General features: G+C 44.0%; 1 protein-coding gene across 2 annotated transcripts in view; it reads left to right on the top strand.

The window, feature by feature from the left end:
• Positions 1–1,586: 1,586 nt before the first annotated feature.
• LOC119159866 (uncharacterized) overlaps positions 1,587–14,979 on the top strand; it is a 50,772-nt gene continuing 37,379 nt past the window's right edge. The window contains exons 1-2 of one of the 2 annotated variants that reach the window (XM_075888572.1): positions 1,587–1,734; positions 13,793–13,860. In XM_075888572.1, coding sequence (XP_075744687.1) covers positions 1,689–1,734; positions 13,793–13,860 — 114 coding nt within the window. In that variant the 5' untranslated portion in view covers positions 1,587–1,688. Of the gene's footprint in view, positions 1,735–7,651; positions 7,671–13,792; positions 13,861–14,979 lie in introns of those variants that run through there. The other variant, XR_012894129.1, reaches the window with a different exon arrangement.

Raw genomic sequence — 14,979 nt, 5'->3', positions numbered from 1 at the left:
TCCTGACACGCGTTTCATGTAAGAACATGACCACATACCACGCTCATAGCGTGCTCGCGGTCGTTTCGCTAGCTCCACATATACTGAATTTGCAATCACGTGGCGTGAATAGATGAAAAAGGTAAAACGACACATCCAAACATGATATTCTTGACACGGAAGTCATGTACGGCATCATTTACTTCCACCTTGTAACGTTGTGCTGATTTTAAAGTGATATATTAACCTTCCTCATTCGTGTTTCGCATATCGCCGATTCCGACTGTACGTGGGATCTGCAAAGTTTTATTTTTGAAAAGCTGGAGATAAGCAAAGAGGCATATTTTGGAAGGCCTTGTAGTGCTCAAGACCTGTAACCGTACAAAAATTATGATGAACGAACAGATACAAAGTGAGAAAAGAAACTGCAAAACACACCATAGAGTAGCGTTGGTTGATATCGTTACGCGATTCATAGGCTTCCAATAAAATTAGCTCTGACGAGATATTTTTTTAAGAAATAACCCAAGAGGGCTTTGTGCATGAGTGGAAGAAATAGTATGACTTGTTAAGGACTGTATTAAAGTACTGTGTGAATGAACGCATATAAAGATAGTACCCGCGCACTAGGAAGCTTTATTCTCATTTCCATAAAGAAGCTCGTCTAACTATATGAACCTCAAAAAAGAGACACCAGTTTGACTACATGACGAACATAAGACCACCAGCGTTATGGGCTTGTTAGAGTGTACTCAAGGGCGCGTACGCATGTTGTCTTCACCACACTTACAATATATGGACAATTCAAAGACACCTGGCAACTCATTCATCTCTTTCGAATGAAGAAAATCACACAAATGTTAGTGGCACAGTTTCTCGTCGCGCTTTTCTTCTGGTGACTGTTGATGAGTCGCAGATTCTTGCAGAAAAAACCACGACTTTTTTCACTAAATCGCATGAATCCCCAGCACGTAATGACACTCTTGCGATTCAACGTTTCTTTTGAGAAGATTAAAAACAGACACCAGCACGCCATGTAGGAAAATCGTTTATAGTTGCCTGGGTCCAATCGTTTCATCACACCCAATTGACATCCTATTCAATTCATGCACCGAGTGTGATGCTGACTGGACAACTGACCAAGAAGCCCGCATCTAGCCCATCGTTCACAATAAATAGCATGCTAGCAGCAGAAAGCTTCGCTAGCGGAAGCCACTGTAGTGTGAACAGGATATGCACTGTCAGTTGAGGAGGACTTTATTACAGATAAGCGCGCTGACCGAAGGGAAAATGTGTGTAGCAAACACTAGTGCTTTAGTGTTTAACGTAAAAGTGCTAAAGAAAAAAAAATCATCGTTCGTATCTAGTGTGTACAGCCTTCCAACTCTGTGGAAAAGTTTGTACTTCTAGGGATACGGAAAGCAAAGAAATAGGTCTAAACTGTTTTCGGGCTTGAAGCATTTTCCCGGTAAGAGATGTCGCTTTTTTTGTCGTGCACGCCAAGCATACGTAACAACTGCACCAACTGGCGCTTCTCTTTGTGCACCTTTCCGACATCAGAACGCTTGTTTAGCGAGGAGACACATGTTGTCGGCGAAAGACACATTGTTTTTTGGGACAAGTGTGGAGCGTCTGTTTATATTTGTAAGCAAGTCAACTCCGCATTCTGCACGTCTATATAAAGCCACTGTTATCTGATCACTGTAGCCATGGATGTCACACGGTGGGTTCTGGTTTTGTTCTTCATTGCTGAAGGTAAGAAAACGAATAAACTAGCTGATTCAGAATTATTGGAAGCACGGGGCGTGTCAAGCTACATTTTAGGTGCAAATAATAACAACATGGTGCAAATTCTGCTGAAAGGGTGCCGCAAGGCAGCTGTAAATAATTTATTGGCAAAGGAGCGTCATTGTTGCACACTAAGGGCAGACCGGCATATGTTATACATGGTGTCGTGATACGATAATGCATTTCTTTTGATACATTTCATAGCAAATGTCATGACCAAGTGTGTTAGGGGCGTAGTCAGCGGGGTACGAGATGTTTCCAATATTGTTTTCTCATTATCATCTGCTCTGCATGAAACGACGCCACAAAGCTCCCCAGGTCTTCTCCTACTCTATCTTTCAAGTCATGTAGATTGCGAAAAACATTCACAGGGCCATTTATGAATGAAAGCAAATTTTACTTCCACCAGAGAGCCCAATTTGAAGCTTTAAAATGTTTTTCAGCCCTTGTCTGTGTCCCTTTTGTATTAGGTCATCTTCATTAGTCTCCAGATGTACCCCAAATTGCTACATTACCAACTAGCCCGACCGTCAATATTATTACTTTAAAGTAGCTCAAGAATAACCTTCTCCTAAATTAGGGCCCCAAAAGTTAAAGCATTTCGAAGTACGCTTGTACTCAAAGACTTGCGCTAGCAGTTTTTTTCACTAGCAGTTAGAAAATAAAATATTGCAAAAAGAATTTTTACAACGGCCAAGAAAGCTAAGAGAATTTTTCTGTTTTGACACAAAGGCACGCAGTGTTAAAACATTTTGTAGGTGTCAGGTACGTAAATAATATGGCAATATATCTTGTATGGCTTACTTTGGCGTATGGCTTACTTAGGCTAAACTGTACATTTAAACATGTGGAGTTAAGCCTAAAGCGTCAAGGTTACAGACGTTTTGCTAAAACACATATGAATAAAGATAAAAAATGGTCGGACTTCAGTTGTGTCCGTGCTTACCAGAGTAAAAGTATTGGGAGAAATGTAGATGGAACGAAGGATCGCTTTGCTTCTCGATGGACATTCTGCTGAAAGATGGTATCAAAATCCTCCGGACTTTTATTTGTGCAAACCACTAAAACACATAAATTAGCATAATGAACGAGATCACTACGTATTTTCAGGTGTCTCCTCCCTCCTATCTATGAAACTTTGTGGTGGTTGATTGATATATGGGGTTTAACGTCCCAAAACCACCATATGATTATGAGAGACGCCGTAGTGAAGGTCTCCGGAAATTTCGACCACCTTGGGTTCTTTTTAGCGTGCACCTGAATTTGAGCACACGAGCCTGAAAAATTTCTACCTCCATCGAAAATGCAGCTGCCGCAGCCGGGATTTGATCCCGCGACCTGCGGGTCAGCAGCCGAGTACCTTAGCCACTAGACCACCGCGGCGGGGCATTTTTGTGGTGGTGTTCTTCAATTTAAATACATCATGAACGAGTCCAGCGCAAGACAATAAGGGCCCAGCCGTTTAAGTCGAGGATCAGTCCGTAATGCTTTAACAAAAGGTATCATTGTTACGATGCAGCTCACTCTCAGCTTGGACTATTCTTCCTATAGTGCTTCGCTTGCAGGAAACACACGCCAATTTGTCTGGTGCACGATTTCGAACGCTCTGATAAATGAGAGAACTAATACAGAGGAAGCAAAAAGAAAGGCAGCAAGAGAAATGTATTTTCAGCGAAAAAAACCCTTCACAGTGCGGCATTAGAACTCACGTACCCTTGATACGATGGCAAGATTAGGAACCAATTGGCCATCCTAGGGTGGTACAACGTAATATAGCCTTGCATAATAATAAAAATTTATTCTAGGTATAGGGTCCAAATTCTTGACCAATGTCTTTCTGGCGCGGTCTATCATTTTAATAACGAAGAAGTTAGCAACTGGCCTCGCAAGGGCTAATTCACTGACAACACTAAGCACATAGACGCACATTATTTATAATGCCCGTACACTACTGCGCCATCAAGCGGGTGCTCATAGAACGCCCTAGAGTAGGTTTAGACGACGAACTGACAACCGCTTCCTTGTTCAGCTCTGCTAGTCTGATTGATCGCCCGTTGGCGGGATGGGAACACTGGGAATTCACGAGGAATTTTGGGTGGGTGTAGGCACCGCAATGGTAACGGCTCGTGCTGCATACGTGAAGTGCAATGGAAGCACCGCATAATGATGAGCTACAGATGCACTGAACAATCAGAGGAGCGAAGAAGTTCAAATCATCTAAAAGAAGAAACAGTTGTCGCGTCTAGTCCTGAACCAGGCCACACTACTGTTCCTGCACGAGAAGCACAACGCACGCCTTCACATTTACACGGATAGCACAGTTTCTTCAGTAAACTCAGCAGGGGTGGTGGTTATTAGCGTGAAATATATCACAATTAAATTCAAGACATCGCTTTTGACATCATAGGCCACTGCAGAAATCGCCGCCATACGTGAAACTCCGGAGCTTATTGTTGAATAACCCTCAGAAGCTTGGTACATCTTGGGCTCGAAGGTAGCTTTTCGATGTCTTATATCACCCTTTTGCAATTAACCTATTGAACAGTTAGTAACTGACATAAAGATTCTTCACCCACAAGCAATCGAGAGACAACAAAGCAATGCATATACGTTGATACCAAATCATTGCGTATATTAGTAACGACCACGCAGATGACCGCGCTATATCTGCACATGACCGTACGGAATACACAACCATCCCGTTCTCAAGAACCAACTCCGCTACAAGGCTTCGTTCAATTGCACGTGACCTCACACTAGTAGAGTGGAACTCGACGGAATTCACAAACGTTGGCCTGAGTGATTTGGATCCCGATCTCAAGCATCGTCTTTTCTCGTGAATATCTCGAGCTTATGAATCTCTTCTGTGCCTCTTGTGGCTTGGCGCGGCTTTCACGAACGCATACTCCTTACTTATCGGAATAGCCAGCACCTCTACATGCAATTACTGCAGCTGGGAAGAAACAATCGCACACTTTCAATGCTAGTGTGCCCATTTCAACCCGTGAAGACAAGAACTAATCGAAGCTCTTGATGGACTACATGATTGGCGTTTTTCGAACAAAAGATTGGCCAAGTACATCATTATCCCAGAAGGCTGTGAAAGCTTTAGTGTTTTTTATTTGCGGACAACTGGCCTTAGAGACTGACTTTAGTGTCGTATTCTCTTTGGTTTAGTTCTTCTTTTACGCTATGTCTTTCTCTTCTTTTGCTTTGGAAGATGTATTTTCTATCATAATTGACTACTCTTACCCCTTTTCTCCGGCAGGGGTAGCCAGCCGGTCTAAGAACTGACTAACCTCCCTATCCTACCGATTGTTTTCCTCCTCCTCTACCTCCTCGTTGTAGGACTCCACTTGTTTCTCCCCCCAGTAGAAAACAGGGGCCATTCGGGACAGGATAAACCTGATTAGTTCTTGTGAGACATGAAGTTAACGCAAAAATACTTGGTTAAGCCCAGTGGGCAAGAGACGTGGCCAGTGATTGCTCACAACGTACGCATTTCAGCTGCACGAAGTTTTCTGTGGCCATGAAGGCTATTGAAATGTTTATGTCACTCAATCTGTTTCGCATGTGCATACCTTCCATCGGTGTTTTTGTAGTGCATAAAACCCATGACGTCGACGCTGGGAGTCGCGTAATCATGCCATATTCTCTTCTATAACAGTAGAATATCAAGATTGTCGTAATAAGTAGGTGATGCTTTTAAATATTGCAACTAATATTTTGTCAGAGAAGCAGTCTATGAATCATGGAATCACGTGAACAACCATTTACTTACTGAAGGCTGCGCTTTATTCATGAATATTGTAAACTCCAACCAACTGCGTGCCGCTTTGCGGCCCTAATGTTGTGCGTCACAGTCCATTTGAGAATAAACACGACTGATTCATTAAATATGCACATTCCCTCGTATTTATGATAATGGCTTCCAAGTGGCTAAGTATTATCGCCAGTCGTGCTCTCAACGTCATCCTTCACCTGTGACTTGCTCTCAAAGCCAGCGCTTCGCTGGTTGTTATGGTCATTATTGCTAGGTGGTACCACAGTGCAAAAGAAAAATTAGTAGCTTTCATGACAGAATTTTTTTCGATAGTTTTTGACAGGTAAACGGAGAACACCTTGATGACGAATGTTTTCGTGAGGCGTGGAATGTTGTAGAAGCGCTAATACTGACAGCGTTGATGCAAATGGAGGTGCTAATCCATGACTCGCACCATCTATACGTTGCTAACAGACGGTTTGACTCTCTTTTCGGCACCATCTTGCATCTGAGATTGTGCAACGAAAGCTTATGGTATTGCGAAACTCAGATCAGTTCTGAGGTATCTTGCAACTTGAACCGTTTGTAGATAACACCAGTTGTAAATAAATGTAACCCTTTTATTTTCGCGCGCTGTCCTTGTCTGTCTTGGCAGGAATAGGTAGTGGCCGGGACAACACCTGCTGCCAGAAGCTAAACCTCCTGCATGAAGAGACATTTAACTGCTTTTCCGCTAGGGCAATGAGCGCATGCGCCGGGGCATCGTTGAAAAGACGAACGAGCCCTCAAGCTGTCAACTGCTAGCGTCCTCGTTTGCTTGACTGGTGGAGCTACTGTCCTACAATATCTTTGGTCCCGGCTTTATTTTCCACAAAATGATAAACGTTTCAGCAGGTGATAAGCTTTCTTTATCAAAAATTGGCGTTGAATGCATTGCAGTTTTGTGCTACAAGCTGTTGGTTGTAAAATAATTTTGTGGCCTTTTATGGTACAGTAAGGGTGGGTGAGAAAACTGATGGTGAGGAGCAAGAAAAATAAGAAAGAAACAGGAAAGTAAAAGATACAGCCATGCGCAAGCCTTTCTTGATTTTCATGAATCGCACGCGCTACACTTGTAAGCAATCCTCCACGCGCCGAGCGGGATGTTGAGTCATGCAGATGATTGAAGATCGTTCTGACAAAGCCGAGTGCGGAGCACAGAGAGTACACTTTATTCTGGCCCGATCAGCAACAATAGGCTCGAATCGTCAATGTCACATGTACAAATGCAGACTAGCCTTCCGCGGTTCACATCACCCGAAATCTGCCTACTATTCTTGCGGCCATCGGTGTACAGCAATAATTGCTTGTACATTGCGTTTTGCCTTTCTGCGCGCAACTTTTACATTATAGTAATCCGTATTTCCCAGCCTCGCTGCAGCCTCCCCTCTGTCACAACCACGGGACAATATAATAATAATAATAATAATAATAATAATAATAATAATAATAATAATAATAATAATAATAATAATAATAATAATAATAATAATAATAATAATATAGTGAGATTTACATAAAATTATTCTATGTTATTCTGGGAGACACCGTAGTCAAGGTCTCCAAAACTTTTAACCAACTTAGGTTTTGTAAAGCGCTCTTCAATTTCGCATCCATCGAAAATGTACCCGCCGCGGCAAGGATCTCATCACGCGACCAGCAGTATGTCAGAAGCCAAGTGCCATAGCCCCTAGACCACCGCAAGAGCAGCAGGACTATGTGTGATGTGGGCGCAAAGATCCGTAGTGCTCATTTGTGATTTGATAGAAAAGGATGATGACGAGGACGCCATTGTTTGTGCTAAAATGCGTCAAGGCTGCGAGCTCGTGAGGCGTAATGAGAAGGAGAGTGAAGATCAGACGAAACTGGGCGTCCGAAGCAGTCGGGCGATTGGGCTCTAGGACGCGGTCCATGAGCTGAAGCTACAGGCTTCACGTGGCCGCTGACGTCGCCTGACTCCGGCGCTTCTCTGCGGCAAGGCGTTTTTTGTCACCTCATACAAGGCATTGCCAAACTCCTCAGAAGCCTTCACCAACCACTTTGAAGTCATACCGAGTTGCTCGTCTTTCTGCGTCGCCTAACGCACCCAACTCTCCGAACGGTGAGCATCCATTCACTGAGATGGACTTTTGCAAAGACGATTCACTCTTCAGAAACTTTTCTTCTTAGTGTTCTCTGTTTGCTGCGTTTTCTTTATTTCTTTTGTGGATTTGTGTGCTTGTTCTTCCATGTTTTGATGAAGTGTTCTTCATAAACCAGCAAGCAGCCTCGTCGTTTGTAGGACCGATCACGCTCCGTACCTTCTTTACGTAAAGCAACACTCGTTTTAACATTGAAATGGCGTTCGCGACAAAACGAGGCTGATTGTGGAGTTATCCTCGTATACGAAAACATAGATTTAAGTGAACTAGCAATCAAGTGAGAAACAAGGCTCGACCACAGATGCACTAATAAAATGGCTGCAGGAGCAAGAAGCACGTGACAGAGAGGAGTGTGAAGCCAAGCTTAAGGCAGAGTTAGAACTGGCCGAGCGGGACGAACGCGCGCGGAAAGAAGAATTAGAGTAGGTGCGTGAGGGCTGACCTCGATGAGCGTGCATGAAAACAGGAGGTGGAGTTTGTACGTTTGAAAGCCGAGTTTCACGAGCGTGCTAGAAAACAGCGTGCTAGGAAAACAGCATCATCTAAAGTATGCCCTCTGAATATAAAGCCTGCTGTCCAAGCGCCAACAGGTGATCTGAGTGCTTCTTACAGCTTTGTCCGAATGGTGGTAACAGGACTGCTGTCGACTAAAGACAACATGGTTGGAAGAATTATGCTTCTAGTAGACACCAAAAACACTAGCGGATGTTTATTTGAATCCGAGGAAGTAGAAAGTATACCGTCGACTTAAAAGAAGAAGCATAAATCCTGTATGATCGTTTGCGATTTAGTGCCCTGGAGAGGCCTAGAGCAAATTTCGCAGAGCGAAGAATGTCTTCAAACGTCTCTATTGAAAGAAGATCATATGATACAGATGCAGTTGACCAGGTCAAGGTCCTTGATCGCAAAAAATAACTCACTTTAGATGATGATGAAGTTTTATATGACTAAATGGAATGAGAATATAGGAAGTACAGTTTTTCTTCGAGAAGAGCAGATTGCTACGAATGAGCTCGTCGTAGAGCCGGGAAAGCATTCAGGTGGAGGGACAGCTGACGCTCGATTAAGCTGCAATACGGGACAATCGGTGTCCAGCGGCAGTTCAGCCTCAAGGAAGTTGTTGCGCTACCCGTCATATCACGCAAGGCAGAACTGATTTCCTCAAAGAATGGAAATGTATTGACATCTTATCTTCCGAGACAGTTTCGGGGCGTGACAGAGGTCATTCTGACGCTTTTCTTAGCGATGCGCATAGTTCGAACACCTTCGAGTCGAATGTAACACTTTGCAAAAGGTGAAGCTCACGTTTTTGTCCAATGAATGCAAAGTTTTTAAATTGGCTGACTTGCCGAATTTGTTCATTCAGAAATACAACGTGAATTCGTGATGTTTTGATGACAAGGTACGTAAAACAAGCTGTTCGTTTTGTTTGGGAGACGATAAGCTAAAGGCCATGTTCAACTGACAGGCTAATTACCTGTGTCTGAACTGGCAACAAAATGCATTTTCTTTCGTAGTGATATTTGGCAAAGTTTACTAATACCTGAGTTGTTGTGTTGAGGGATCACTTCGGGACGCACATAAACTGTGCATTGCAATGTACGTGTTGCTAGATGAAATATTCAGATATTCTGCATAGTTATGCTTGACGTTTGAGAGTGTTTTCAGTACTCTGTAGAGTGATGTGTTATTTTAACTCTCACCGAAGCGCAATAAATTTGTAGTGATTATCGAGTTCTCTTGTGTAGTAGTGTGTTCTGCTTTTGTTGTTCACATGTGCCTGTATTGCCTTTTGTTCGTTTTTTTTGCTGAACAAAGGATATGAATGGGGACTTATGTGACGTATGCGCAAAAATTCGCAATGCTCCTGTGTTATTTGATAAATATAAGGATGATGATGAGGACGCCGGCGCTCGTGCGAGAATGCCAACGCTGCGAGCTCGTGAGGTGAAAGGGGAAGAAGGAGAGTGAAGGTCGAATGGCACTAGGAGTTCGAGGCAGTCGGCTGGTCGGGTCCCAGCTCCGATGCTCTAAGACGCGGTCCACGAGCTGAAGCTACGGGCTTCACGTGGCCGCTGACGTCCTCTGGCTCCAGCGCTTCCCTGTGGCAATACGATCTTCGTCACCTTATAAAAGGCGTTGCCGAACTCCTTAGAAGCCGTCACCAACCGCTCTGAAGCCATTCCGCATCGCTTGTTCCTTCGCGTCGCCCGGCGCGTCCAATTCTCCGAACAGTGAGCATCCATCCACAGAGATGGACTTTCGCAAGGACGATTCGCCCCTCTGCAGCTTTTCTACTTAGTTTTCTCTGTTTGCTGTGTTTGATTTGTTTCTTTCGTACGTTTGTGTGTTTGTTTTTTCATTTTTTGATAAATTGTTCATAAACCAGCAAGCAGCCTGGCGTTTCTGGGACCGATAATGCTCCTAAGCTTCACTACATAAATAACCACACGTTATATCAGTACACCATACTGGGCGCGTCCAGTGCAAACGCGGCGGCGCGGGCCGCGTTCGCACTGGACGCGCCCCGCGCCGCCGAATATGCCATCTTTTACGGGGCGAACGCGGGATGGATGCGCTGTCACCCGGTTGTCGCGGCTTGCAAACGCTGCTACGCTATCCGGTGGAGTATACTTCGACGATTCTCGTACGCAAGAAGCTAGAAAAGACAGTACTGCTTACTTTGCTGGCAAGTGGCTGCCTTGTAATGCACGACGAGCAAAAAAACCACCGACGCCAGCGGCGTTGGTGAGTTCGTTTTGCTCTGCAAGACCGCGACAAGCTCGGTCACACCAATAGCAAGCTCGGTCACCTCTTACACGAAATACGGAGGCGAAGTAGGCACAGAGTAGGTTAAACTCCCGTTGGTTTTAACATTCAGTTACTTGCACTGCGGCATAACAAGTGAGTAGGGCTTGGCTGCTATTTTTCTAAATTCCTTGACTAGCGTTCCTATTGGTCCATGGTGACCGATTCGGCGGCAGACGCCGCAAAAATCGGTCCGAGAGCGATCGGCGTGGAGAGGGCCCTTTCGGCGGATCTCGCCGCCGCGGAACCGGATTCGGAGCACTTTCGGCGGCCGGAATGCTCAGTGTGAACGCGGCCTAAGTCATGGCATTCGTGACATACATGTGATTCATGTTATAACTAGTCACTTATGCTCGTCATGCAGTAATGTTATGACATACCAATTTCGGTATAGATTCCATTATCATACAACGAGACTCTTAGAGTTAAAGTTGTAGGCGGCTAGCTAGCTAGCTAGCTAGCTAGATAGATAGATAGATGGATAGATAGATAGATAGATAGATAGATAGATAGATAGATAGAAAAGTGGCAGATCTCACGTACAGCGGGAATCGAAGATATGCGCAACACGAATAAGAAATGTTGATATATCACTTTAAAATCATCACAAGGTTACGAGGTGGGGGTAAATAATGCTGAGGACGACTTATCATGTTTGCACCAGTCATATATCTCGTTATTCATTGACATCACGTAACATCAAATTTGGTTTATGTGGAGCCAGCAAAACGGCCGCGAGTGCATCATGAAGGCCCCAATACACTGCATTGTAGCGTTGACACGCGCGCACGCTGGGCACAGCGACGCTACGTTCGTAAAACGCGAGGACTCTATAGTGTGACGACAGGCGCGACCAGCGTCCATCCGCTCGGCCCGACAGCAGCCAGCGCGAACTGTGACATCCTGCATTTCGTGCGATGGGTTACCCAAACAACACTGCGTCTCCCTCTTTTGTGACGGAGGTACGCCGGCCGCGCTTAAACGCGCATGCGTCAGAGCAACGCAGGGCGGCGCGTGCCTGGGAGTATATGGCAGGACCGCCACCTGGCATGGCAACGCTGGCGTGACGCGACGAAATGAACGCCGTCGAGCACGCGCACCGTGTCATGTCAAAATGTATTCGCGCCTTGACTGTGGTATGTAGACATGTTCTCACATGACACGCATCTCATGATTATCATGTTTGCACCAGTCACATACTTTCGGCATTCATTGGCGTCACGTAATACCGAATTGGGCTTATTTGAAGATAGCGAAACGGCCGTGAGTGCATCGTCAGGGTAGCATGCAGTCTTGTTGTTACATGACACGCATGTCGTGATTATGTTGTTTGAATGTGGCATTTACCTATGTCGGTACGTTCGCGTTTCGTAATACCAAATTCAATTGGTTTAAGTGAAGCTAGTGAAACGGCCGCCAACGCATCATGAGCGTGGCATGTAGTCATGTTGTTACATGACACGCATCTTATGATTATCATGTTTGCACCAGTGTTATACCTTCGTCATCCATTCACGTACTGCAATACCAAATTTGGTATTGGACGTTAGCGAAACGGTCGCAAGCGCATCATGAAGGTGGCATGTAGTCATGTAATACATAACATGCATGTCATGATTTTGATGTTTGGGTCTTTCGCTTGTGTTCACCATGCCATCTTGTCAAACCATACTAATTTTGCAGCATGCCATCTGAACAAAACCACCGCAAGAACCGCAGGACCCTGCAATGTATATCATGACATTCAGTTCATACATATAATGTTTTTCATGTTATGACTAGTCAAATATGTTTCTCGTACAGCCATGTTATGCCATACCAAGCTTGGTAACGGTGCCATTATCGAAACGGTCAGGAGAGCTAAACGTCGTAGGCGGCTAGATAGATAGATAGATAGATAGATTCAAACTCGCTGAAGTTCGCTAAAAAATGCTTCGCATTTAAAAACATCTTCACTACTTTGATAGCTCCAGTCTAATTCCGTCCATTGGAAACCAAATTGCCATTTCCTTATGAGACCTTGGCTACATGTGGTGTCAAAACATGGCGATTGAAAAGTATTTTCCGTCCTTTAAAATGAGTTTGCTGCTTGCAATTCACACACACACACACACACACACACACGCGCGCACGCACGCACGCACGCACGCACGCACGTACGCACGCACGCACGCACGCACGCACGCACGTACGCACGCACGCACGCACACACACACACACACACACACACACACACACACACACACAGAGAGAGAGAGAGAGAGAGAGAGACATATTACGTGGCTAAGCTGGGCTCCGCAAGAAAACTGTGGTTTTGCGGCCTCATGCAGGAGATTGTGGACGATAGCCGTCATGATTCTTGGCTGGTGACCTTAAGGTTGCGTGTTCCGTTCTAGCTGGCGGGGTGTCTATTTCGACGGTGGCGAAATATTAGAGACACGTGTGCTGTTCAATCTCAGTGCAGTGTAAAGAACCCCAAAGAGTTGAAAATTTCTGAACCCTGCATCCGGACGTCGTCCATATTGATAGCGTGGTTATTGGGTGTTATACCACAGATATCATAATTATCAGGACACTGCAATCACTGAAGGCGAGACGAACTGCAATCTTAAGTGAACAGGATAATCAGAAGCTTGTTAATAATGATCAATATTACTAAAGACACACATTTATCGCCAGTCTAAATCTAATATTCGATGAGCTGTCTTCTTAAATTAAGGTGAGGAGCGTGACTCGGAGATATTTCAGTGCTTCGACTTTGTCATAACGCAAGAAACCATTGCTAACGTGCACACTTCACGCTTTATTTCCACAACTGTCACAATAAGCACTCTTACGCAGTGCTAATTCTTTGTGTAACAAAAAATATCAAAAGAAGAAAGGTGCGGAAAGTGGCACAGACTTGTCACGTTGAACAGTACTTATAAGTCAATTGGGTATCGGCGCTCGTGCGTACGTGCATTTCATCGCTGACCCCTTGCGCTTTGACACTCAGCTAAATGCTTGGCCGCGATACTCGGCTTTACTGAAATGCAGATGCTATCCTCCGTAATAGAAAGATGAATGTTACTCTAAACGCCTTACAAATATCAAATGTACCCATCTCAATATAGAAAGGCATCACAAGGCCTTATTTCGTCTTTTTTAGGCTCTCAAACATACAAAAACGAAATTAATAACGTCGCCAACTTTTTTAATCAGTGAATTTATGATTGTGTCCAACATTTAAAAAAAAGTTCATGTTGCGTCCCTTATTGAGCACTATCTCTTTCAGTTGTGTTTCCCGAGGTCCGGACGTTTTCTTCAAGGCCACTTTTCTGCCACCGATTGGTGCCAAGAAGCGTAAGGGATATACTGCATGTCTACAATATAAATAAAACTAAACGCTCCCGAGATATCTTTCATGACATAGTTTTTACTGCTAAGATCTTGTAACATTCTCATATTACATTATTTCAGCTTGTTATTTTTTCTCGCCTAAATGTTGGCTTCGAATATTTGGTTTACGTCTACTCCCGAGAATTCTTATTTCACAGCAAGAGCTCTTGTGACATTACTGTGGCAACTTGAGTTGGCGATGTAGTTGTCCAGTGCCGTCGCATAGCTGCCACCGGTGTCTCTAACCACTACCACTGAAATAAATTAGGATCAGTTTATTTTCAATCCAGGCCCTCTGCATGGCGTTCGAGTATTCTACATAGGAGCTACACCAGTGCTTTAAATTCTTTCGTCAAAACGAAAACGAATACAAGGCATCTCGTCGGTCACGCTTCGGCTGAAAAATGACGTTAACATAAGCATATCGCATAACATATTAGCAAAATACCAGCCACGCGTGACGCAATGCGAAGAGATAACGAGTGGATCGCTTATTAAAAGCACCAAATCAATTACAAAGAAATTAGGCATCATTCTTCATCACCATCAGTGACAGCATCTTTGAAGCTGATATAATAACCTACAAATGCGTAGCGTGTAGCTATTTTCTCGGCAAAGAACCATTATTGGCAGAGTTGTTTCTTCCATACTTCACAAAGTTATAATTGTTTAAGACGTACCTGGTATCTTGCAAATGCACATATAGCAGATACCTCAAGACAGTTTAGAGTCAGCTCTACAAGGCCACTAATCCATCTTTATTCGAAAATGTTTCTTACCCTGCGCCTTCAATTTCATTTTTTTCGGTTAGTATTGATGTGATGTCTTTTGGGGTGTTTAAAGTGGTGAATCAAAGTCATGTTGTACGTACACTAACGAAGTGTAACACGTAGAAAGGCAGCATTCTTGAGGCTGATCATATAAGGATAATAACACTGACATTTAACCACAAGTTTATAATGATTAGTAAGCACAGGCTAATAAAGCTCGTTAACAATTGAAATATAAATAAATTCCTATCTATTTATCTGTTCGTATAGCGAACTTGCCCATTTAGATCACCCCGACCCCTTCATTGTAAAA

The sequence above is a fragment of the Rhipicephalus microplus genome, chromosome 3 (genome assembly GCF_043290135.1).
Source record: "Rhipicephalus microplus isolate Deutch F79 chromosome 3, USDA_Rmic, whole genome shotgun sequence".
Taxonomy (NCBI): Eukaryota; Metazoa; Arthropoda; class Arachnida; order Ixodida; family Ixodidae; genus Rhipicephalus; species Rhipicephalus microplus.
The sequence above is the reverse complement of the archived record's forward strand: the minus strand, read 5'-3'. Positions and strand labels throughout refer to the sequence as shown.